Source organism: Meles meles, chromosome 14 (assembly GCF_922984935.1).
Source record: "Meles meles chromosome 14, mMelMel3.1 paternal haplotype, whole genome shotgun sequence".
Classification (NCBI taxonomy): domain Eukaryota; kingdom Metazoa; phylum Chordata; class Mammalia; order Carnivora; family Mustelidae; genus Meles; species Meles meles.
The window spans coordinates 56044463-56070252 of NC_060079.1; the positions used below are offsets into that span (position 1 = coordinate 56044463).

The 25790-nt window shown below is 40.8% G+C and overlaps 1 protein-coding gene across 3 annotated transcripts; it reads right to left on the minus strand.

Annotated features, from left to right (window-relative positions):
* EDNRB (endothelin receptor type B) lies at positions 1-25269 on the minus strand. 3 transcript variants are annotated; one of them, XM_045978320.1, is made up of 8 exons: positions 24956-25269; positions 23584-24119; positions 7097-7209; positions 6750-6954; positions 5005-5154; positions 4469-4602; positions 3819-3927; positions 1-2384 (listed from the first exon to the last, which is right to left on the minus strand). In XM_045978320.1, exons 2-8 carry the CDS (start codon positions 24067-24069, stop codon positions 2250-2252), a joined length of 1332 nt encoding a protein of 443 aa, XP_045834276.1. In that variant the 5' UTR covers positions 24070-24119; positions 24956-25269; the 3' UTR covers positions 1-2249. The 3 variants fall into 3 exon arrangements, with proteins under 3 accessions (XP_045834276.1, XP_045834275.1, XP_045834277.1); XM_045978319.1 differs by having other exon boundaries at positions 23584-24130; positions 24956-25268; XM_045978321.1 differs by lacking the exon at positions 24956-25269 and having other exon boundaries at positions 23584-24289.
* Between the last annotated feature and the right edge of the window lie 521 nt (positions 25270-25790).

The window sequence follows — 25790 nt, forward strand, 5'->3', positions numbered from 1 at the left end:
TTTTTTTGTTTAACAATTTAAATTTTTATTGATTTTGTTTACACAATAATGAATCAGCAACTACAGTAGTTGCCACTTTAAGTGGCCACAGAAAAACAAAATATATAATTATTTTACATGCTTATATTACAATTTTATAAAGTTCATTACAGCATTTCCATGTTTTGCTATAAACTGTATTCCTTTGGCCATACTGGTTTTAATCATGTCAAAGAGATCATGTTTGTTTCTTACCAACTTTTATCAGTATGCTAAAATTTTGAAATCAGACATTTTTAGAAAAGCTACTGGATGCAACTTCATGATAAATAGTACATGTATGTACCCTTCGTGTGCAGTTTCCAAAATTTGGCAAGATGATTACAGACCACAGTCTGATTTGGAGAAGAAAAGCGTACTGGGATGTAAATGAGGAGGAAGAACCAAAACCCAGTCCATGGTAATGTAATAAAAAGGAGCTAAAACTTAAGTAGGATAAAAAAAATATATTAATGAACCGTGAAGATATTAGTCACCCAAAGTGAATTTAAAATCCAAAGTTTGACATGTCTTTTGTGTTGACAAGCGTCTGAAAAAGTGATTAGGAAGAAGCTAATAAACAAGATCATGAGTGATTTGTAAATAGAATCCATGTGGCATGTGAATTTTTTTTTGGCCACACTGTTGGGTTTTGGCTTACTGTATTATCACAGTAAATGCTGGCAGAGAACCACGCTGCTAGCTCATTTCCAACATGTGGCCCAGGGTTACTGAAAGGAAAAAAAAACCAAAAAAGTAGAAACTGTTATATTTTAAGATGGAGCTAAAGCTCTTGGGCCCAATTTATTCCTGAAGCCACTCTGAGAACACTGAGCTGTGTTTTGCTGGAACAGAATCAGGACCTTTTACATTGATGTGACGGGGCAATGACGAACTTCAGGCTAAGAATGGGAATCTGTCCCCACGGGTTTCCTCCCACCCCACCTCATTTCCTCTCCCTTCCGTTCTCTCTTGGACATATTTTCACACACATATCATCCCAAGTTAACCTAAGGCACTTTGCTGGGGAGATGAAAGAATGAGGCAAGAAGGCACAAGGAGTTCTTACAGTCCCAAAAGGCAGTTTTGCCTGTATGTGACAAAAAAGCACCACGTTGAGAACTGTTTTCTAGTAGTTATTTACAAAAATAATACAAAAATTAGTAATAAGCTTTACAGTTAGCTGTTAAATTGATTAATCTGCGTGATTTAAAAAGACAGTATTATCATTACCGTATGAGACCTATGCCAGAGACTTTTAACTACTGTCTGTGGGAGAGAATGCTGCTTTCTCCTGGCTGTGTGGACACGGCTCCGGGCACCACGCATGCTGTCCACGATGGCGTTGCTGGCATTTTCCATCGTAAAGGTGTGAACGCTGGGGCCAGCCCTTTGTGTCATCATCTGCATGTCCTATATCGTAGCTAAGTATTGACAGATGACAAAACTAAACAAATAGTGTTTGAACTACAATAATGAAAGAAGAAGAATGTTTTAATAATCCCCCCAAAATTGTGGGTAACGTTTTCTTTGCAGAGTACATGAATGGGAGATTTCAAAGCAGTCTTTTGAGATCGCATTCCATAGCTCCTCTCTCTTTCCCTTTGTGACATTTGATCTTATCTGGACGTAGAAAGGCTAATGATTTTTGAAAACCTCAATCTCTCCTTCTGATACTACCTCCTGACCCTTCAAATATGTTTCTCATGTCACAAAAATACACCAGCTAACCTGCTTTCACATTTTATAACCCAACCAATGGTGTGACACCATGAATAAAAAAGCTCTTTTGAAGGATTTTTTTTAAATTTAAGTTGAGTCATTTAAACTTTATTTAAAAATGCCATTTTACAGTGACACCTCTTCCTTTATATCAGACTCACATTAATTTAAAAAATAAACCTCTTTAATAGGAATGCAGAGTGAGCTCAGCTTAAAGGTAAGTGGGGCAAAATATACTGGAAGCTATCAAGAGCTACTCTGAGTGCTGATTGTAAAAAGTTAAGTGCTTCCATGATGAGGCTTTCCCAATTCTCACTGCTTTTCTTCTCCTGCTGTAAACAGCTCACGGAATGTCATGTGTCACTGTGAGTGTTAAGAGAAGAATCACTCTTACATTCTTACATTGTTTTGTGCAAGCACACAGTTGTTTTGTTTTGGCAAAGTCCTCCTTGATTTAATGACTTCTGTCCACAATAGAGAATGTGGCATTAAGTGGATATGTCTTCTTTTTAAGATGAGCTGTATTTATTACTGGAACGGAAGTTGTCATATCCGTGATCATTAGCTTTGAACTTCAAGCACGACTGCTTTTCCTCCAAGGACTGTTTTTCTTCAAATGACTGGCACCAGCAGCATAAGCATGACTGTATAAAGCAAAAGAACTCGTTATACGTTCACACCAGTGACACTGGGCTGACTCCTCCTACTTTCTGGGGTTCTGACTTTCTTGGCATGGTCAGGAGTTCTTGGCCCCTTTCTTTCCATTCTCTCTTATTCTTCCCTTTAACAATATATAATTACGTAAGTCATATATGATAATTTTTTAAACCACAAAATACAGGAAAAATGTCTATCAGGAAAACTCATCTTTTCATTAAATTTAAAGGGAAAAGCCACTTAAAGCTTGATACTTACCCTTGATTACTTGAAAAATTCTCATAATATCTGATAAGTACATAACTCAAGACATTTTCCAACGCATATGGAAATACTACACACATTCATACACATGACTGTATATGTGTGTTTGTAGAAGTGTGTGTACAATTTATCTGAATATAACTGTGCTGTATGTACTAGTCCATAACCTGCTTTTTCTCACCTGATGGTGTCACAAACATCTTCCCATGTCATTGAACTTAGTATTGGATTGCCAGTTTGTGTTAGGCACATGTTATGCTCATGTGCCTTTTCAACATTATCACACAATAAACTTACAAAGTATACAAGTGTCTCAGTTTTGTTTGTCCAGTTTCTTTTCTTGGATTTTTTTTAAATCCAAAACTTTGTTTGTACCATTTTCATGTCTAAGAAAGTGGGAGGTCCATTGTTTTCTGTGCTATAAAATGAGGGAGCTGATCTTGATGAATGTTCTCACTCTGAGATCCATGAGTCTATGAGACTGACTTAGTTTTACAAGGAAGCTAAGTTCTTTCCAGGAATGAACTCCCAGGGACAAATGGATCATGTCCATATCAGGGAAGGGGACTATTTCATTCATGTTAGATTGTTAAAGGAGTGAATGAATGGATGGATGGATGTTACAGTGCAAGTGGCCAAATCAAGAATAATGACACATATTCCACATCAAGTAGCACATCTCTACTATACAAACAAGGTGGAAAGAGGTAAAATCTCAATGAAATGTCTTCATTTGGCTTGCTATTCTCACATCCAAATGAATACTATAACTAAATGAGTTAAAATCCAAACCATGCTGTGCAGTCCCAAACCCCTAAAAAATGGGAACAGTGCATTTAATTCATGTTTAGCTCTTATTTTATCAGATGATATCTGTCAGACATCACTATATGTACTTTTTGCTAATTTTCTGAGCATTTCTAGGAGTACCACTGATTGGTTCAGGCAGTAAGGACTAGCTGATGAGGATTTACAGGTGGAAATCAAATAGAGGATTTATGAGCAGAACCCATATTAAAAAAAATCATTTGTGATGTAATGCAAGGGAAAACAGTAAACCAATTTACTAAATCTCTTTAGATAGAAGTATGAATAGTTTGGGAAGGCTATATTTGATGCTAGGTCAAAAAGAGCTTTTTATTTTGAAATACTCCTACCTTAAAGCAGTTTTTGAATCTTTTGCTCACCAAATACAGAGCTATAGGATTAATGCAGGAATTCAGGGAAGCCATGTTGATGCCGATGTAGTCCAATACCAACAAAAAGCTGCAAAAAACAATCCAAATATGTCTGTGAATAATACGCTGCTTTATGCATGTATTCTTGGCAAACTCTGGAGTTTTCGTGAAGGAAAAAGTTATTCATATCCCTAATTTTGGCTTTATCATTGGTCTTTGCTAAGGATGACCTCTCTCTCTCTGTCTCTCTCCCTCGGTCTCTGCTAGCACACCCCTCCGCCCGTGCCCAGTTCTCTCTCTAACAATAAAATCTCATTTGAAGTGTGGAGGCCAGCTGCTAAGAAGGCTTCTCAAAGTGTGCAAAGGACAATCCGAGGTGGAATTTCCAATTGTGGCGCCCACTCATCATTTTGACAGCTCTGCCTCTTCATTTCCAGTGTTCTCACAAGTCCCCTTGATTCCTTCCCCTACAACGGGTGAAGACCAAAAATGGGAATCTTAATTGCTCCCTAAAGACTAGCAAAATGGCACTCTCTCTGCCTATGAAAGGGATCAATGGGGAAAAAAAAACCCCAAAACTTCTGAATGGCATTTATCTACAAAAACTTTGTCTACTTTATGTTTCTTACCTCAAAAGCTCACATCTATTAGGATCATTCGGGTCATAAAGAGTGAGCTTCAAAATTCTGCTGAGATGAAGGGGAAGCCAGCATAGGGCGAAGACAAGGACCAGGCAGAAGACTGTTTTGGCCACTTCCCGTCTCTGAAATAAAACCAGAGCCAGAGACTAAATAGATGGTTCAGATAATTACAGCGGTCTCTCTTACCAAACAGAACCTTTAATATTGTTTACAGAAAGTCAGTGGTATTTGTAAAAATCCTGAACACAGAGTTTTAAGTTGAATAGTCACTGTGAATTAGAACTAAATTGACCTCAGATTCATCTTCAAAGAGTAATGGCTCTTTCTAGATCCTTTTAGATTAGATAGAATAGAATATCTCTAGATAGAGAATAGAAAAGATATTCTTTTGTCTATTCAAAAAATGCCAGAAGCAAGAAAAAGGAAATATACTTTACTATATCATAATTTTTATCACCATAATATTTTTCTAATTCATAATCATCATTGTAATCATGAGTCAGCACAAATTTCTGTTCTCTTACCTGCTTTAAGTGGTCATTTAGAGCAATCTGCATGCCACTCTTCTTTCTCAACATTTCACAGGTCATCAGGGTATAAAAAAAAGCAGTGATGGCCAATGGCAAGCAGAAATAGAAACTAAACAGCCACCAATCTTTAGCTGTCTTGTAAAACTATGGCGAAAAAAAAGGAGAATTGCATGATTATCATTCCTCTGTAAAAAAAAAATCTTATATGTCAAGGGCTAAATAAAAAAAAAAAGTCAACATACTCATCAAGGAATAATTATCTTCTAAAGTAGATCCATTTCATAGAGGCTGTATAGAATCTTTGAGGCCACGTCTACTGAACAAATAATTAAATACTCACACTAAATGAAACAAACTTTCCCTAAAGAGCATTTTAATTCTCTAAGGCAGTGTGCTGTAATTATGCACAAAAATTTAAGCAGTTGGGTAAAATTAAAAATATATGGTATTCCAAATATTTTTGCCTTCACATAAGCAAAATAATCCATAATATATTCATGTGAAATACCATATCTGAATATGTAAAGATGTCCTAATGTTTAAGAGAAGGTTTCACTTTTTAACAAGTCTGTTTTCTGGAAAAAACTTGATGTGGAAAGTCTGTACAAATCATTTTGCTAAGAAATGTATAAATCTAATTTATAATTGGAAAATCAAAGCTTATGACTTATGCCTTTTATTCTATTTTATTCTATTTCTGCTCTATCTTTTTGCTTTGTTTTTAAACTCTTGCTCCAAATATATCCGTGTTGGAGTAGAATTTATGTCATCTGTGCAGTACTTTTCCCTTTTAACTGATAAACAAGAAGTCAGCAATCTCATTCTCAATTTCACATTAATGTCTCACATTTCTTTTCATTACCATGATATATGCAATCCCTAAACTTGCATGTGGTCTTCTTTTTTTTTTTAAGATTTTATTTATTTATTTGACAGACAGAGATAAGTAGGCAGAGAGGCAGGCAGAGAGAGAGAGGGAGAGAGAGGAGGAAGCGGGCTCCCTGCTAAGTAGCGAGCCCAATGTGCGACTCGATCCCAGGACCCTGGGATCATGACCTGAGCCAAAGGCAGAGGTTTTAACCCACTGAGCCACCTAGGCACCCTGTATGTGGTCTTATACATAAAATAGAAAATAATCCTTGTGATACCTGGACCAAGTGCATTAACTTTTCCTGACCCATTCTGGTGGGAATAGCATTTTACACTTAAATGACAATATGCTGACAAATACCAGCATTGCCATTTCCCCCTATTTCCTGAATAAACATTCTTGAATAAATGGCCAAGATGAAAAATTCTTTGCAACAGCAGCTCTCCTTTTAGAGAGAGGACAGCCTTGCCGTGCAGAATCCACCCACATCAGGCCATCTTCCACTCGATCGTTCACTGAACCATCCACTCCCTCTGATGACCGCTGTGCTGTCTTACGCAGAATATGCAGTAGCTGTCAGTCCTTCTGGGCGAGCTGAGTAGAGAAGCTATAAATGCAGATCGATTCTCTCAGGTGAACTTGGTTTATCTGTATCCCTGGGCACCAGGGGTTCTTGCATAAGTAGTGACCTAGCTTCCTGCAGCATGGGTCATTAGTCACCATTCCCCCCACAGTCCTGGGGCTTACGCTCTTAATTTATGCCAAGAACAGTCATAAATCAATAGCTTCCCAAGAAGGGAGGGTTGGGGGAAAGTAGCTAAATATTTATAAGGCAAGAACAGAAAGGAAAGGAAAAGGCAAAATTCACCTGCATGAAGGCTGTTTTCTGAGTAGGAAGAAGCAAGCAGGTTCGCAGGTAACGTCCTCTGTAGTCGAAGGTTATAATATCAAAAGCCACGGCTTCAGGGACAGCCAGAACCACAGAGACCACCCAAATTAAAACAATTTCTACTGCTGTCCATTTTGGAACCCCGATTCCTTTAATTCGACTCCAAGAGGCAACGGCTCGATATCTGAAGCACAAAATAGAATTATCTGTAAAGCTGACAGAGCCTGTTTCATTGAATTACATAGTTTATTTTCTAAGTAACAAAGCAATCGCTCGTATCCTGAGCTCGTGTTCAGGATATAGCTGCCTTAAATATCCACTCTTACCTGTCAATACTTAGGGCACACAGACTCAACACAGTGATGCCCACGGAGGCCTTCTGTATGAAAGGCACCAGCTTACACATCTCAACTCCAAAGGGCCAGTCCTCCGCAAGCAGCTGCATGAGAAGACATGAAGTTCTGTGAGGGAGATACTCACACAGTGCCCTCTGAACCGCATTACTTAGTGGACCGTAATTAGCATGCGGGAGTAAGATAAGCAATTCCAGCTCTTACTCCTTTACTCATGGACTGCTCCTTTGAAAAGCACCAGTGTTCGATATATGGATTAGGACAGTGGTTGGGAATAATGAAAACGCAGCCAGTTCATGAGAATTTGTTATGCATACACAGGATCAGGATCTTGACCATGGGGCCAACCGGGGTGAGTCTTGTAAGTTCCCCTTAGAAGACAGACCCTGCTGCCCGCAAACATCTCTTATACTGCCATGGAGTCTCACGTGCTCAGGTCATGGCCAAACCAAAATAGAGACTATAAATGTTAAAAACAGATGGTAAACGTTTCTCAGCTGGGGAGACTAGACCACTCCTACAGGGAACAGTGCAGGCATCTGTATACTTCTATTTACTGTAGTCAACTTGACCACCCAGTAGCTCAGCAGTAATAGTTACTCCCTGCTCCGTGAACGCCCCAGACACACTCCTGTCTTAGGGCTTTACTCTCGGTGTCTCCTTATTCTGAAAGGCTCTTTCTCCACAGATCTACTCGGCGAACTCCCCTGCCTTCTTCAGGTTTTGCTCAAGGCTAGTATTTTCAACATGACCTATGGTAGCCACATTGATAGTATGGCAAAGTGTCCGGTACCCATCTCTCTTGCCCTACTCTACTTTTCTTTTTATCTACAGCACTTATCAACAATTATTGCATGGATTATAACATTTACTTGTTTGTTTTGTTTCATTTCTGCACTCCAGCATCCCTACAGTATAAGGCAGAATAAGGTCTGTGCAACCACCTAACACACTTCCTGCCGTGTAGCAGATGCTTAATATTCAAGCCCCCCAAATACAGAAGCACGAGCTCTACAAGGAGCAAAAGACAAGAGTTCTTGCTATTATACATATATTTCTGCAATCGTCTATTGTTAAACTCAGTTATTTTGTTTCCTAGTACAACTGGGTGTGCCTCACACTGGTTAATGAATCACTTTAGGTAAACATCTGGATTGAGTGTTCATGAGGTTTTGAAAATAAAGAAAAGTTTTTCAAACTGATGTTTTTAAAAAAATGTTTTAAAGAATAATCTTCCCAAAGTGAAAATTATTTTGAAACACAATGGGTCTTTCCATCCTTTCACTAGTGAGAGGGTTCTTTGTGGAGTGTGTCAAGTTGGGTGATTATTATACTATGGCACCAAAGGCTAAAATGAGTCTAGTATGAATATGCCTTGGAGCTCCAACACGAGACCCATTTAATTTCTAAATTAGATATGAAAAGTTACACTGTCATGGAGGACAGATGTTGGCAAACTTACACAGATATGCTTAATCTAGGATCCTGGAAATCTATACGGCCAGGCAGGAGGGGAAGAGGGAGCCAGGTGTAGGAAGGTTAGTGGTGTCAGTCAGTAATAGAGAGTGGCGGGGTGTGGGGCAAATCACATCTAAAAGGAGAAGCTGCTAAAAAGCAAGATGCAATTTTTGCCAAGAAATAAAAAAACAAAAACAAAAACAAAAAACCAAAACCAAACCAAAACAAAAAAATCCTCTTGATTTTAGTCAAAAAAGTTGGAGTTTATATAAAAACCTCATAATTATAAAAGTTGTCAATTAACTCACATTTTAAAAAAAACACTGTCATAGGGGCGCCTGGGTGGCTCAGTGGGTTAAAACCTCTGCCTTTGGATCGGGTCATGATCCCAGGGTCTTGGGACTGAGCCCCGCATTGGACTCTCTGCTCAGCGGGGAGCCCCCTTCCCCCTCTCTCTCTGCCTGCCTCTCTGCCTACTTGTGACCTCTGTCTGTCAAATAAATAAATAAAATCTTCAAAAAAATCACTGTCATATAACATTGTATTAACAAAACTATATCTGTGGTCCAACTAGTACCCACTCGTGACTTCTGGATTAATCAATTAACTCAGAATTCTGCACATTCATTCATTCATTCAATATGTGCCAGACCCCATTCTGAGTATAGGGTGCAATCAATGAACAAGGCAAACTTCCTACTCTCATAAAGTTTATAATCTAGTGAGGGAGGTAGATTAAAAGAAACATAAATATTTTATATGGTGTCACATAGGTATTGTCATATGAAGAGAATATGGTGGGATTTGGAGTAATTTTTTGATAGGATTCTCAACGAGGTCTTTCTGAAGAGGCAATGTGTGAGTAAGGGACAAGACTAAAATAAGACAGTAAGCCATGCAAAGAACATTCTGGTCAGAGGAAAGAGCAAGTGCAAAAGTCCTGGGGTAAAAATAAGTAAATAAGCCTCGTGAGCTGAAAGGACAGGAAGAAGGCTATCAAGGCTATAGTGGGGTGATCCAGGCCAAGTGTCTAGGAGATGAAATGGTAGAGAAAGGAGTTGGAATAATTTTTTAAAGAAATATATTGCAAGTTTTTCAACAGGGAAATGGCACACTCTTATTTATGTTTTTAAAAAGATCTCTGTAGCTGCTCAATGTGGAATAGAATGTGGGGTCTAGAAAGGAAATTTTGATACGACGTTGTGGTAAGCTGGAGCCTGTGGTGACCTGGGGCTGAACAGAATGGGTTGTAGATGAAAGGCAGAGCCAGCAGGACTTATTATGGGGTGGATATGTGGAGTCAGGAAACTTTAAGAGGTTTGGCATATGAATGGTGGAGGCATTTACTGAAATGAGGGGAGACTCAGGCTACCTCAGGTCTGAACCAACTATGAACTCCAGATACTTTAAAAGAACTTGGAAACATAAGAATAAAAAGGTTCCAAACAGTTCCAAGGACTCTATCAGACTAGTTTGTTAGAAATTATCCAGACAATATTCTTTCTTTTTTTTTAAAGATTTTTAAAAAATTTATTTATTTGTCAGAGAGAGATAGGGGGAGCAGCAGGCAGAGAAGGCAGAGGGAGAAGCAGATTCCCCACCGAGCAGGGAGGCCGATGAGAGACTTGATTCCAGGACTCCGGGATCATGACCTGAGCCGAAGGCAAACGCTTAACCAACTGAGCCACTCAGGCATCCCTAGATGATATTCCTTCTGCTAATTCTGGTTGTCCTTAGACCGATTGGGAAAAAGATAAATAAATAAAACAAACCTGATGCTTATATGGCACTTATAATGATAGGATTCTAAGCACTTTACACATATCATATGCCTGAAATCTGCAAAGAAATCCTATGAGATAGTACTACCGATGTGTATTTCATAGATAAGAAAACTGAGGCACTTAGAAGTTTATTAATACGCTCTGTTGGTTGTCAGTGTGTCCACAAGCTCTTCGCTACCCCTCCCGTCAAAAGGTGAAGGCTCATTTATTTCCCTTCCCTTGGAGATGTGGGTTGGCTTTAATCACCTGCTTTCAGTGAACAGAATGTGGCAAAAGGGATGAGGTGTGGCATCTGAGACTAGTTCACAAAAGGCCTGTGGCTTGTTCTTTGCAGTCTGGTGAATCACTCATTCTTGGGGAGACCAGCTGCCGTATCAGGAGGGCACTGAAACCCCTTTATGGACAGACTGCCAAGGTGTGGAACTGAGGTCTCCTGAAAATGACTCACCAATGTGCCAGGTGTAGGAATGACAGAATCCTCCAGCTTTAGGCAAATCTTCAGAAAATTGCAGCCCTTGGGAAGTATCTTGACTGCACTCTCATGAGAGAGGGACTCTGAGTCAGAACCATTCACTCTGGTTCTGGAATTCAAGACCCACACACAAAGTGTGAGATAATAAATGTCTATTGTTTCAAGCCACTAAATTTTGTGGTTATTTGCTTTTCCTCATTAGACAAGTAATACAGCTGGCTTTGGTTTACTTGGTTTATTACTCACATAAGTAACAGATCCACATTTGAACCCACATGGTCTGATTCTAGAGTCTATACAGAGTTTTGCTGAAACTGACCACAGAAAAAGTATGGTTTAGAATCAAATCAATTTTCGTATTTGTTAACCCACAGCTATGTGTCAAACAATGGTAAAATATCTAGATGCAGAAGCAAATTTCTCCTAATTACCTCGCGATTTTATTTTAATTTTAAGATATTTTTATTTTTTGAATTTAAAAACAATGTTTTAAAGATTTTATTTATTTGACACACACACACACACATACACACACACACACACACACACACAGAGCATAAGCAGGGGGAGCAGCAAAGGGAGAGGGGAAGCAGGCTCCTCACTGTGCAGGGAGTCAACACAGGGATTGAGCCTGATCCCAGGACACTGGGATCATGACCTGAGCCAAAGGCTGGTGCTTAACCAGCTGAGCCACCGAGGTGCCCTCACTTAGCTATTTTATTCATATAATATCTAAAACTTAGGAAATTTTCAAATATCCTGTTTTCTTAAACTATATGCAAATATGCAAATATTGGTCTCCCATAGGTACAACCATCAAATGAATCAAGATGAATGCGTGTCCAGGCCACTGAAGGGAAAAAGTCTGGCCAATGGAAATGGGCTCTGCACTGAATCTAGGTCCTGTTTTGAGGTTACTGTTGTTTTTGGCTTAGCCTAGAAATTGGGTGATTGCTCTTCATACCACTGGGAGGCCTGCAGCCCAACCTCTGACCCAAGTTATCATAGGACACAGGGAAACACAAACTGAAAATTGTAACCATTCTCTTCAGGTTCAGCACGGAGATAGTCAGAAACCTAATCATAACTGAGGGATTACAATTTTTTAATCTACCCCTCCAAAAAGAAAGGAACTGTAAACTAGGGAGTATTAACCTTCATCAGCTTTTGGCTTTTCATCACTTTTTGTGGCTCCTGAGAGCCACAAAAGATGAGCAGCAAAGCGCCAGATATCACTTCTATTATTTCATAATGAGAAAGGTGACATTGCAACCCCGGCCTCTCTCCAATCAGAAGACCTTCTGGAGACACTGAGAGGCCAGACACCCAGTCGCAGAACCAGGCCCACTACTGACGCTCATCTTAGTCTTAATGGCTTCCAATAAGTCTTGGACAATTTAGTGCTGCAGCTTATTTAAAATGCAAAGACACCAACCTTTTGTTCAGAGGTAAACAAAACCCTGAATGAAGGTGAGGGAAAGCTACTTAAGTTTAAAAACAAAAATCACTCTCAACCAAGATAGCATCTTTACATTTGGTGAAAGAATGTTCTTACAGGGGACACCTGGGTGGCTCAGTCCCTTAAGCCGCTGCTTCGGCTCAGGTCATGATCCCAGCGTCCTGGGATCAAGTCCCACACTGGGCTCCTTGCTTAGCAGGGAGCCTGCTTCTCTCTCCGCCTCTGCCTGGCACTCTGCCTGCTTGTGCATACTCTCTCTCTCAGACAAATAAATAAACAAATGAAATCTTAAAAAAAATGTTCTTAGAGATTTTTATAACTGAAAATTAATTATTTCACTATTTTTTGACAAAAATCAACATCCAATACCTAATGTGAAGCCCAACAATATAGCTTTCCTCTTTGTAGGGGAAACCGGTTCCCTTTATTGCAAGTGGAAACAAATCTAACTCTAAATCCAGCAATAACACACTCTTATTCCTTATGTTTTGTTTTTTTCTTGAGACTTTACCCGGTTTAATGACAAAACCTAAGGGCAAGACCTGAATACTGAACACAAATCAAGCATGCAATCAAACAAGTCTCCTTAATTGCAAAGTCAATGTTAGAGTTCTGTATTGTTTCTAGGTCCCTGTGACATGAGTTAAATTTTTAGGTCCTGCTTAAAAGTAAATTTGAATACATATTACCTACTATTTATTAAATGTGAGCCAGTTAGAAAATATTCCCATTAACTGTTACTGGTTTTCACATTGTGATGGCTCATCCAACGAAGAGATTTTTTTTACCGTTAGGTCCTAGAGAAAAGTGGTGTCCATTTGACAAATGAGAGTCCACGCTTGTGCTGATCCCTTTCCCCTACGGCATATACTGCTCCCCTAGAACATTTCTTTTGTATGAATAAAAACAAATAAATGAATCAACACTAGATTGAAAAAAGACGTGATCATACTGATTATAAGGTTTCTACTCAAAGATGACCATGACTTTATAACTTTATGTTGCAATAGCGGTTTAAGAAAGGAAAAAGTCCATGGCATCCAATACATTATTTTTATATTATATTTAAAAGTTATTTTTATATTATGGAGTTTTTTTCTTAATTTCTAAAAGGGTAAACAGCATGAACAGGAAATAAATACATTTTCTTTATAAGTATTGTTAAGTAAGTCCTATAAAGTCTCCAACTGAGGGATTTGCATTTTTCATTTCTCTTTTTAATTAAAAATTACATTCTTGAGAAATCAAATGGAAAAAGAAAAAACCTGTTAATACATACCATTGTTAATGCCTGAAGGAATCAAGCCCCATAAAGTCAGGAAATTTGAAAGTTAACCGTCTTACACTAATAAATGTTCAATCGCCTCATTAACCATGTATATACTATTTTCTTATCTTCTCATTTTCTTTTTTTTTTTTTTTTTACTTAAGAGGATATACTGAGCTTTAACTGTTTATTTGTTTCAGATATTCTGTAACATTTATAATGTCCAGCATAGTGCCTGGCACACAGTAGCGAGTCATTAAAAGCTTGTTGGTTAGCAGTGAATGAGCACGTGGAAAGATTAAAAGAATGAATGTGATCGTAAGGCAGAAATCTCATGATTAACATTTTTGTCATGAACTTTCAGTTCCCATATTTGAAACAAATTCTTTAGAGAACGGAGAGGGCTATGCATTTATTTTTTTGTATCGTCCAGTCCCTGCCCTTCCTTCCTCCTTCCAGATCAGGTACGGTCGACACATGAAGCTAGGGTCGTTAAGGGATTGAGGATGATGGGTGGCTCTTCTCTTTTCAGAGTTCTGCCTTCCAAGAAGGCTAGAAAATGTGAAAAGCAAAAACTCCTTGCTGTCCTCTCTTCCTCAAAGCTGCCAGGGAAATGAATGACATAAAACAGAACCTACCGTTTCTCACTATCTCATGGGATCCTACAAGGAGCGTTAGTTGTAAATTTGATGGAGATGAGTGACTTAAGCGTGGAGATGCTGTAGGAGATGATTGTTTCAGAGGCTGGGTGAGCAGCATATTAGCAAACACCGGGGTTATTTGGCCTGATTGCTGTGATAAGCTGTGAACATTGCCTTCAAATGGCTGGATAACAGAAATGTTTTTACAACAAGAGTCAAAAGAGGTAAAGAATGGAGCGGTTGTGTTTCACAACTTTGGGGAAGGGTGTATTCTTCGTTTTTTTCTATGTTTTGTAGAGCTGGTAAGAGTTTTTCTGGATTTGAACTGGCTTTTTAAAGAGAGAGCAGCCTCATTCAAGGATTTCCATTTCTTTTTAAAATCACACATAGGGATAGAATTTAAAGTAAGCTGATGGTCAAATATGTAGAAAATACTTTTTTGACTTATAGTGTACCTGTGCCCTTAGGGACAAATATCAATTGCAAATTCCATCCTCCACTCATTAAAATGTACTATACACTTAAAAATTAAGTCATGTGGATTAGAAATATGTGGGTCAGAAATGATGCTGGCTTATCCCCCAGGGATGACACTTAAACAGACCACAATGTGAGCAGTGCCTCCTGGCATTGTGTAAGATGGAGGCTCTGTTTCTGGGAATCTTGCATGCCCACCAACAAAACAGAGGGTTTTCCCCATTCTGGAAACATTCCTATGGCTTGCCGAAATAGAATGATGAGTCCATGAAGATGAATTAAGTTTCTTGAAACAAAATCTCCAGGAGAAGCAAAGAGATAGAAAAAAAAAAGATAAAAAATAAATGTCTTAGGAGAAATTTAAGTTCACTTTAAACACATTTTCCTACTAGTGTTACAGTGAAATCTATTTCCAAGTCTGTGACAGGTCAATATATAGACTGCTACTCTCCTATTATCTGAACTTAACATATCCATAGTTTGTGCCTAAAAACTCAGACACATTACACATTCTGAAGAATTCAACAAAGAGCATAAGAAATGCTCTTTCCCACACCTAGCTTATTAACAGATTCACTTATCTGAACTATATCTTCTAGGATCCCTAGGACACCTGAAGAAGCAAGAATTACAACTCAATGATCTCATGGCTTAGAAAGAGATTTGCAAACTTTGTGAAGTCCACAAACTTTATTAAATCATTTCATGTCTTAAACTGAATTCTATCCAGACACTATCTTATGGAACACTGGTAAGCTATGATGGGAAGACTTGATTACTATGGAATCTAAAAGCTCTTTAAAATAATTTGGAAATACTGAGTGTCGGGGGGAGAGAAGATTTGTACAATGTAAACATCCAGAGAATAGTTTTCCTCCTTTCTGGAACCTACAATGGAGTTAAAGAGGAAAGGAGTTAAAGAGGAAAGAAGTAGAGAGAGGACACAAGTCAGAGGGCCTGGGTATGGCTGAGAGTCTTAGGGTCAGAGAAGGGGCAAGAAATGCGTCAATCCACTTTGCTAATACATTTCTGACTCAAGCATGACCCTCTTTCTCTCTTACCACCACACTTTGGCTGTTTTCTTTTTCGTTTACATTTTCACCAGAGGGTCTATAGGAGAAGAGAAATAATCAATCCCTAAAATAAGAACACTGGGAAGAACAGAAGTCTAAGAAGAGAGGACTTGTTGGCTAAGGTATATCCAATATCCAATACACCGCACTCGGCTATTTCCCAAACATAACCAACCTCGTCTTAACTCTGCGAAGTCCTGAAAGAGAATGTTTCACATCATAAATTACATCTTGAATCTTATTTCAACTTGGGCTTTATCTGTCAACACCCTTTAAAGCACTTAGTCACTTATTAGCATTTGGCATGTTTCTCTAAAAATAATCAACTATAGCATATTAGCCACACGGAGATAACCTTATATGGTTTTTCTTTGAGAAATGAAGAACGTGGCTCCCTGGCCTTGAAACAACAGTGTCTTGGCTCTGTCATCCTCTTGTATAGCTATGGAAATGTCTTCAATCTTGACCGACTCATTTAAAGTGAGCAAAGAAAAGATGTAAAGCCTTTGATAGATAAGCCTTCCCTTACTGAAAGGAACATTGCCCTGATATTTTAAGAGGCTTGGATTTATGGAGTGACCAAATGGCAGATCAAAGGCAAATGCAAGAAGTACCATAGGGTTAACCTAGGGAACTTTCATTGCCCAAGGCCGAGAGTTTGCCAATCATTTTGTTATAGGAGTCCACGTATGGAACAATGAATTGGGAATATGAAATCTCAAGTTTCTGGGTTATTTGAATTATGCTATTGACTTATTATTTAATTATGACTAATATCCTCTTTTTTTTTTAAAAAGATTTTATTTTTATTTATTTGACAGAGATCACAAATAGGCAGAGAGGCAGGCAGAGAGAGAGAGAAGGAAGGGAAACAGGCTCCCTGCTGAGCAGAGAACCCTATGTGGGGCTAGATCCCAGGACCCTGGGATCATGACCTGAGCCGGAGGCAGAGGCTTTAACCCACTGAGCCACCCAGGCACCCCTAATATGACTAATTATCCTCATATAAGACTATGACTTATATCCTCATATAAGAGAAGGAGCAAATACCCTCCTTTTTCCATCTAAGCAGTTATAAAAAATATGATTAGAAAAGTCCACTGTCCTGGGGCACCTGGGTGGCTCAGTCCGTTAAGCCTCTACCTTCAGCTCAGGTCATGATCTCAGGGTCCTGTGATCAAGCCCCGCATCAGGCTTTCTGCTCAATGGGGAGCCTGCTTCCCCCCTACTCTGCCTTCCTACTTGCGATCTCTCTCTCTGCATCAGATAAATAAATAAAATCTGAAAAAAAAAAGAAAAAAAAAGTCCACTGTCCTTACATTTATGCATAACATCTTTTGTCAAGAAACATCTGTCATGGGGCGCCTGGGTGACTCAGTGGGTTAAAGCCTTTGGCTCAGGTCATGATCTCGGGGTCTTGGGATTGAGCCCCCGCATCAGGCTCTATGGTCAGCAGGGAGCATGCTTCCCCCTCTCTCTCTGCCTGCCTCTCTGCCTACTTGTGTTCTCTGTCTGTTAAGTAAATAAATTAAAAAAAAAAAAGCATCTGTCCTGTATTGACTGTTGAGGACATTAAGCTAGGTGGATATTGGGGTGTTAGTTTTATTTGTTAGTTGATTCTAGGTCATTCAGAGCTAAGAGTCTAACTCTTTATTAGTACTTTTAGAAAGCTAATACTTTAAATGTGTTTAATTGGTGCTCCTTAACATTTTTTTTCCACATTAAGTAAATGAATCTCAAGGTGTCTAGGTTCTATTTGGGTTCAAGAACTTCTCCTAGAACATCTCTAAATATTACAAAAATTTCAGTAAAATATCTCAGTAACTTAATTGGTGTTACTATCTTGGAAGGAATCAGACTCTCCTAACCAGTGATACTTGTACTTCATGTATTGTTCTATATGCATAAATCCTCATTTACTGACCAGAAAATTATAATTTCAAAAGTTAAATTTGATGGTGTTCGATTGACTTTGACTTCTAGCTATGAAACTAGTAATCACACACACAAACTTGTTAAGTACTAGAAGTGGTATAAGACTAGAAGTGAGAAAGGTAAGCTTTTTCAGAAAGATAGTGTTGCAAGCAGGAAATGTCTGATTACCTGACAAGGTCACTTCACTCAAAACTCATTGGTGGATTCAGTGAAGCAATTCCACCTTTTTACATGCCAGCATTTAAATGTGAGGTGTACCCTACTTTAACTAGTTAAACATTAAAGATCAGCAATTTTGCCTCTCAGAGGTATGAAGGCAGGCTCTTTGCTTCTAATAGAGCCTATAAAATCTTTTTTTTTTTTAATATTTTTATGTATTTGACAGAGAGAGAAAAACAGTGAGAGAAGGAACACAAGCAGGGGGAATGGGAGAGGGAGACGCAGGCTTGCCACTGAGCAGGGAGCCCGATGCCTGGCTTGATCCCAGGACTCTGGGATCATGACCAGAGCCTAGGGTAGGTGCTTAACGACAGAGCCACCCAGGTGCCCCACCTATAAAATCTTAATAGCAAAGCCATCCAATGGCTCTCCACCATCACTGGACATAATTAAATATGGATCTTTATCAAACTAATGTTCCTATCGGTTACTGTCTTTACAGTTCACAAGCCAATTTGTTTGCAAATGCAGTTTGCTTACACATAAAGGAAGTTCTATTTGAGAATTAACTGTATTAACTTAATTATCCATGCCAATATAACACAGAGTGAAAGTGTTAAGTAAAATCCAGAGATAAGTTAAAAACCCATTATTTGCTCAAGAATTTTTAATTGCTTGAGAAGTTAAAAAAAAGTTAAATAAATTTTAGCTTCAACTTGCCACCAAGCTTTGTTAAATATCACTACTAAATCAAACCAAGCCAAACCAATCAACCAACCAACCAACCAACCAACCACAACATAAAACCTTCACAGCATCTGCAAGTACAGCCAGCTTTTTTGCTTTTTGCACAGCTTTAGCAACTTTGACATCAGTGTTACTACAACTTAGTAGTTAGTTAGGCTCTCATCAGTAACAGACATTTAGGTTACCGCATTCATTGTAGTCTACACCCGAAGGGCACAATTAGTTTGTGAATAAGAAGAGATTCATCCTCACATCAGATATTTATAAATCCTGGCTTTTGGTTCAGGTATAGATATAGACCATGTACATGCTGGCATGGCGATCCATGTATATATTAGAGATAGACATTAATACATGCATATCTGTATGGAGATGTTACATAAAATGGTGATTCAGACTAAGAGGACTATCATGCCTCTGGGGCGCAATGTAGAGATAGCTATCGAAATCACAAATGCACATATCCTTTGATTCAGGAATTCTAGTTTAGAAATTTGCCCTTCAGATATGGTCACACATATATGCAAAGCCATTTGTATAAATATATTCTTCATAGTTAGGTTTATAATGGCAAAAGCTGGAAAAAAACCCCAAAATTTACATTCTTATTCATACACACACACACACACACACACACACACATTTATTCTTTGCTTACTAGTGTCAGGCAGTGTGCCAAATGATATTCACCTATCCACTTATATATGTATGTATGTGTTCACATACATACATATATAAATAGACCTAGAGACCTTTGAATATCCTCTTCGGATGACTGCAGTTTTCATTTTCACCTGGATAGCCTGATGTAATGTCCATGTCAGAGCCTAGCATATACTGCTGAGAAGGGTAAACCAGGCTCTTCTTTTCAGCGTATTCAGGTAAATATGTGAGGCACTTCAACAGCTTCTCTCTGCTGGGTGTCCTCCAACACTTCTCTGGCCTTTGTCAGAATTTCCTCTCTGACACAAGAGACCTGATAAGAAGACTGACTCTACCTGGAAGTTTCCAGACCCAGTATCTTGAAGGAGTCAAGAACAGATCTATAGCCTATAACCTATAGCCTCTCATGACTATGAGAGTTTGGGGTTTGCCAACTTTTTTGCGCACTGGATTTACTGAACCCCAGATTAATGTAATAGATTCACACTGATGTTTATGGTCCCTTGGGTGTGCCAACAGATGGGTTGGGTGGGTTCTATGAACACCCCAGAATTTTGTGAATGTTGGTTGTGTGTGTGTGTGTGTGTGTGTGTATGTGTATGAATAAGAATGAAAATTTGTTTATGTTTTATATATAGATATATAAAATTAATATTCCATATTAATTATAATATATATTTTATATAATATATACAGTGAATTGAATTCTGAAAGAGAATTGTAATACCCCACAAAAACAAAATTAGAACTCACTGATTTCACTTAAGTTACTTTGCGCTAAGTATCATACCTTAGCATGCTGAAATTCTAAATGCATTTTTAAAAACTTACTTAAATGTTTTCACAGTTATTTAGGGGAATAAATGGCTTTTAACTAGTCTGAATTGGGTGTTTTGGTAAATAAAGGCTCCAGAATAACAAACAGTGATATTAACCATATTATATACTGAAGAACATTTGAAGAGGATTTCAGGAGATAGAAATCTTTAAATGGGGGGGTGGTGGTGCCTGGGTAGCTCAGTTGCTTAGGCATCTGCCTTCAGCTCAGGTGATGATCCCGGGGTCCTGGAATAGAGTCCTGCATTGGGCTTCCTGCCCAGTTAGAGTCTGCTTCTCTCTGCTTCTCTGCTCCTCTACACTGCCCCTCTCTCTACTAGTGTTCTCTCTCAAATAAATAAATAAAATCTTTAAAAAAGAGAAATCTTCAAATGACTCAGATGAGAACTGAAAACTTATGCCAAGTATCCTATTGTGTGTTAGTGTATTGTATAATCCCGCCAGTGTACTCAAATGAGGTTCTAGCAATACTCCATGCGGGAGAACGGCATGCTGGGTCTGAGCTCACTCAGCGCAGAGGGTCAGGGAAGACCACAGTTTCTAGGACCAGATGGATGCATTGGAGCCCTAGTTTCATCACTATCCAGTGGTGTGACACTGGGCAAGTTATTTCTTCACTCCAATGTGTAGTTTTCCCATAAAACAGGGATGACAACAATATATCCTCCAGAGGGTTTCTTTCTTTTTTTTTTTTTTTTAAGATTTTATTTATTTATTTGACAGAGAGAGAGAGATCACGAATAAGCAGAGAGACAGGTTGAGAGACAGGAGGAAGTAGGCTCCCTGCTGAGCAGAGAGCCCCATGCAGGGCTCGATCCCAGGACCCTGAGATCATGACCTGAGCTGATGGCAGAGGCTTAACCCACTGAGCCACCCAGGCGCCCCCCTCCAGAGGGTTTCTTGCAGTGATTTCGTGAGATAAACCAAGAACCTGTGCATAATAGTTGGCATCCAGGGGCACCTGGGTGGCTCAGTGGGTTAAGCCTCTGCCTTCAGCTCAGGTCATGATCTCAGGGTCTTGGGATCGAGCCCCGCATTGGGCTCTCTGCTCAGCGGGGAGCCTGCTTCCTCTTCTCTCTCTGCCTGCCTCTCTGCTTACTCGTGATCTCTCTCTGTCAAATAAATAAATCTTTAAAAAAAAATAGTTGGCATCCATTATTATTATATTATGCTTCAAGTGACACATATTTATGAATGCCATAAAAATAAACCAAAGGCTCCCACATAGGATTCCATGTTGGCAAACATGGCAATGGGACCTTACTCTCTGTGATGGATTTGTTTATGACCAACATAAATGACTAGATGGCCAGATTTGTAATGACTCATTAGTCTGTTTACTTCAGAAGTAAAAACACAGCTTTAACGGACAAAATGGTTTCAGGCAAAATGAGGTAATTTCCTAGGGAAATCATAAAGAAAACTGAAATGGAAGTAAAAGCTGTGTGCCCCCTTGGGAATCAGATATCCTCCGGTTGATCGAGCATAAGCATTTGACCACACAGACAAAGTAAGATGGTCCTGGAAGAGCTCATTTAATCTGGCCTAGAAGCAACCCATCTAGAAGAAAATGTCCTCAACCCCATCTTCCACACAGCACTGGAGCTGCTGGCTGACTTAGGAAGGTCTCTGACTCAGAGACTGAACTGGACATGTGGGGTTTTCTGAGACCTCCCCAGAGAGACCCTTCACAAAATGCAAGCCTAGCAAACCTAGACTGCAATCTCCCTTTTCAGAAGGCTCTCATTCAACACTTGTTTAAATATTTCTCAACACCTTGTACTCTACAGTTTCTCAAGTTCATTTTGGTGAATTGAATTGGAATCCTTTGCCAAATTGGAATGCTAACACTTGGTCTGTGGGACTCCCTAACGAAGTAAAGGTGTCACCTCTGGCTCTAACAGAACTGTCACTGCATTCAAGGGACCCATTTCAGATGGTGTTTCTCCCAGGAAACTTCAGACTTCAGAAGAACAAGTTGCCACGCAGGATTTTAGGATTTCTTCTATTTATCCCCCATTTGTGGGAGTGTTTCCTTCTAGAGCCTGGATCTTAATTTGAATCCTATTTCTAAACTTCAGAAATTGCTAAAATTCTCTTAAAGAATGGCTATTTGGATTAGGACTTAAAGGCACGGCTTATGGTGATGACTCCTCAACAAAAATTGAAACTCCCTCCCCATGCTTTTCTAGCCCTCCATGCCATCTTTTCCCCTTGTACTGAGCCCTGGACTACCTTCAGGAAAAAATTCCCAAAGCACCTTCCCATTCCTTTACTTTGCTTCTGTTCTTCTTTATGGCTTTCTATTGCTGATCATAATGGGTAAGGAGAGTTTCACATACTTGCATGGGTCTTTAGAATCTTTCAGATCTTTCACTTAGGCTATTTTTCTTAGTACCACAAAACCCCAGTAAGTTGGCTCTAACAGTCTCATTGTAGGTTCGAGAGAATTGAGGCCCAGAGACGTTGGGATGTGTCTAGAGTTCCAAAGCAACCTGGTGTCAAATAATGTGGGGGTGTACGTCCTGCCCTAGCTCTCCCTGCCTGTTTCCTCTGATGCCCATAGTAATCACAGTAATGTTAGCTACTGAAAGCCTTAGAGACTTCACATGGAAAGCACCCCCCCTTCGGTTTGTTCACAAGGTAATTGAAGGAGGGTACAACTTGTACTCTGGACCTGATAGATTTAGGTCTGTTTCCCACCTCCACCTCTTACTAACTATGAGACCTTGAGGATCTTATCAGTTATCTGTAAAAACGGAGAAATACCTACTTGTGGGTTGTCAAAAGTCCATTTCAGTGCTTGGCCCCCTGTAGGCATGCGATAAAGAGTCGGTACAATACAGTCATTCACAGCAGGTGAACTGTGTTAGTGTACTCACTAGTTTGGGTCTTTTCTAACCCATTTGTTTCCCAAAAACCCATTCCAGCCCCTCTTCTTTCAGGGCCCTCTACAAAAGTGCTTCCCAAGGCTAGTGTGCATATGAATCACCTAGGTACCTTAAGACACAGATTCTGCTTTTCTAAGCCTGGCCTGCACTTGCAGTTCTAACAGGCTCTCTAGTGATATCAGTTCTGCCAGTCCACGGACCACATCTTTGCAGAGAGAATGGACCCAGTGAGCTGTGCTTAGGGACTAGATACCTCAGGACCAGTGGTTCTCAAGCTTTACAGTTCATCATCATCACATGAAGGACTTGTTAAAATACAGACTACTGCACTCCATCCTAGAGTTTCTGAATCAGCAGGCTGGAGGTCCAGCCCTAAAATGTCATTTCTAACAAGTTCCCAAGTGAGGCTGATCTTGCTGGGTTGGGGACTACACTTGATCTAAGCTTAGCCTAAGTTTACTGAAGACCAGCAGGGAATTTATTTCCAGGGACACTAACTTTAGGAGGTGATGGATCTTCTTGAGTAAGTGGCTCCCAAAGGCTGTCCCATCTCCCTCCTCCTAACTAGGCACCCTCCCAAAGATATTAACCCTTTACCTTGTAGACAGTGATGGGGATGTCAATGATGATGTGCAGCAGGTCTCCCAGAGCCAAGCTGGCTATCAAGATATTAGGGCCGTTTCGCATGCACTTGTTCTTGTAAATGATTCTCAGCAGTGTGGAGTTTCCGATGATGCCTAGCACAAACACTAGACAGGACACCACCGTGTTGATATACTTGAAAGTCTCCTTGATCTCGAAGGATTTTTCGCAGGGGGGAGGGGAGAAGGCGCGTGGAGGGGCTCCAGGTGTTCTCCCTGCTTTAGGCATCTGCGGAGGTGCAGAGGACCACGGCACGCTGGCGTTGGAACCCCTCGGCCAGGAAACCTCAGTGGGGGGCGTCGTTATCTCTCCATGCCCCAGAAGTGGCAGAGTAGCCCCGGCCGGCGGGAATCCCGGTTCTTCTCCCTGGACCCCCGCCACGCCGAAGGCGAGGATCAACGCCACCAGGGCGCGTCTGCTCCAGCGTAGCAGAGGCTGCATGTTGCTGCCTGCTCCAGTGGGCGTCCGGTGGCTGCTCTGCAGCTTTGAGTCTGGAGACCAGCTAGGGAAGAAAGACAGGACGCTTGGGTCAGCTACCCCAGCCACGCCCCTGCAAACCGCTCCCGCAGAGCGCAGCCGCGCGGCCACTACCCGCGCGCAAATGTAACTTAAGTTTGCGCGCCAGTGCTGAGCTGGTGCGCGTGACCCTCCTGCGCCCGTCGATTGTCCTTCCAGCTCCAGTTATTCCTGTGTGTGTGTGTGTGTGTGTGTATGTGTGTGTTTCCTCCCTGGCGTTCCCCTGCGGGATAAGTGACTCGCAGTGGCGCGGGGGCATTCTGGAAGGGGTGTGCCAGGAGGAGAAGGATGGGTGTCCGAGGCAGAGCTCTGAGCTCCCTGATGTGCCCAGAGGAAGCACGTACGTTCTGGCTACAGACGCGTGGGAACTGGGGGATCAAGGCATTTAGAGGCCAAGCGCATACGCCAATCTGCATTTTGCTCCCCAGGGAACGCGGATACCAGGTGTCTAAACCACAAGACTCCCCAGGAGAGTGAAAGCCGCTACTTCCCAGCTGCCGGCGCCTGGAGTGCCCCCGCGCCCCCCGGAGTGCACCGAATGACTCAGATACTTCAGTCGACCGGCTTGGGGGAGTATCAGCATTAACTCGCAAGCGTCTGTCCCCTCAAAATGACTTCTGACTCTCATGTGCTCTCCTCTTCCAACCTCCTTTACTCCAACAATACAATTCATTGTATTCTATACATCTTTTTTAAAAAAATTAGATAAAAAATATATATCCACAACTACTAACCCAAGCTGAATCTACTGAAAACTACTAACCCAAGGTTCAATCACTGATTTAATTCCACACCAAGCCAGAGTGTTTACCTCTCGAATCGGGAGCACCAGATTCAGAGCGACCAGCGGTGACCTCCTTCCCGGGAAGCTCTGCTCGCAGCTTGCCGGCAGCCCGCTCCGCGGGCGAGCACGCCTCCCTCCAGCCGCGGGCGGGTCTGCCTCTGACGAAACGCGGAGCGAATGCCAGACCAAGTAGCCTCCACAGCTCGCTCGGTCGGGGTCCTTGCTGTCCCTAGACAAGTACTTTTATTCATGCGTCCCTTCCCCATCAATCACCGCCAGACTCCTCCCGCGCCTTCCGACCGCTTTGCAACCTTTCCCCTGGGCGATGCCTGGACAGCATCAGCAGGAGCTGCCGGCTGGAGAGGGCAGTCCCTGGCCAGGGACGCGTCCCGAGAGCCTGTTGGTTGTCGGAGTTCTGAGTTCTTCAAACGACCCGCCTAAACCAAGGGCAAGTTTTCACGCACCCGGAGACGCGCTGGGGCTCCAGACCGGAGCAGGGTTCTGCATTTAAGTTAACCTGGACTCTTAATGAGAAGTGTGAGTTCACTTTCCATTAAGTACCCCGGGGCTGGTATATAGACCTGGTAGATTTGAGGACTCTGCTCTTTGCTGTTTTTGATTTGCCCGCAGATTTCAAGTCCACATCACACCAAACACAGGAGGGCAAGATTCTTCCTTCTCAAGCCCTGTCACTGCCCTAGGAGAGGACTAAAATCCCTCCTTCATTTCTTCTAGCAGCTGCCATTCTCCTTTCTTCCTGCTCTGTCCTCAAGTGTTTTGTCAGGCCCTCTCAGGAATTTGTATACTGTTGAGGGATTGGATACCTATAGGGGACATATAAATAATCAGAAAGCTGCCGTTC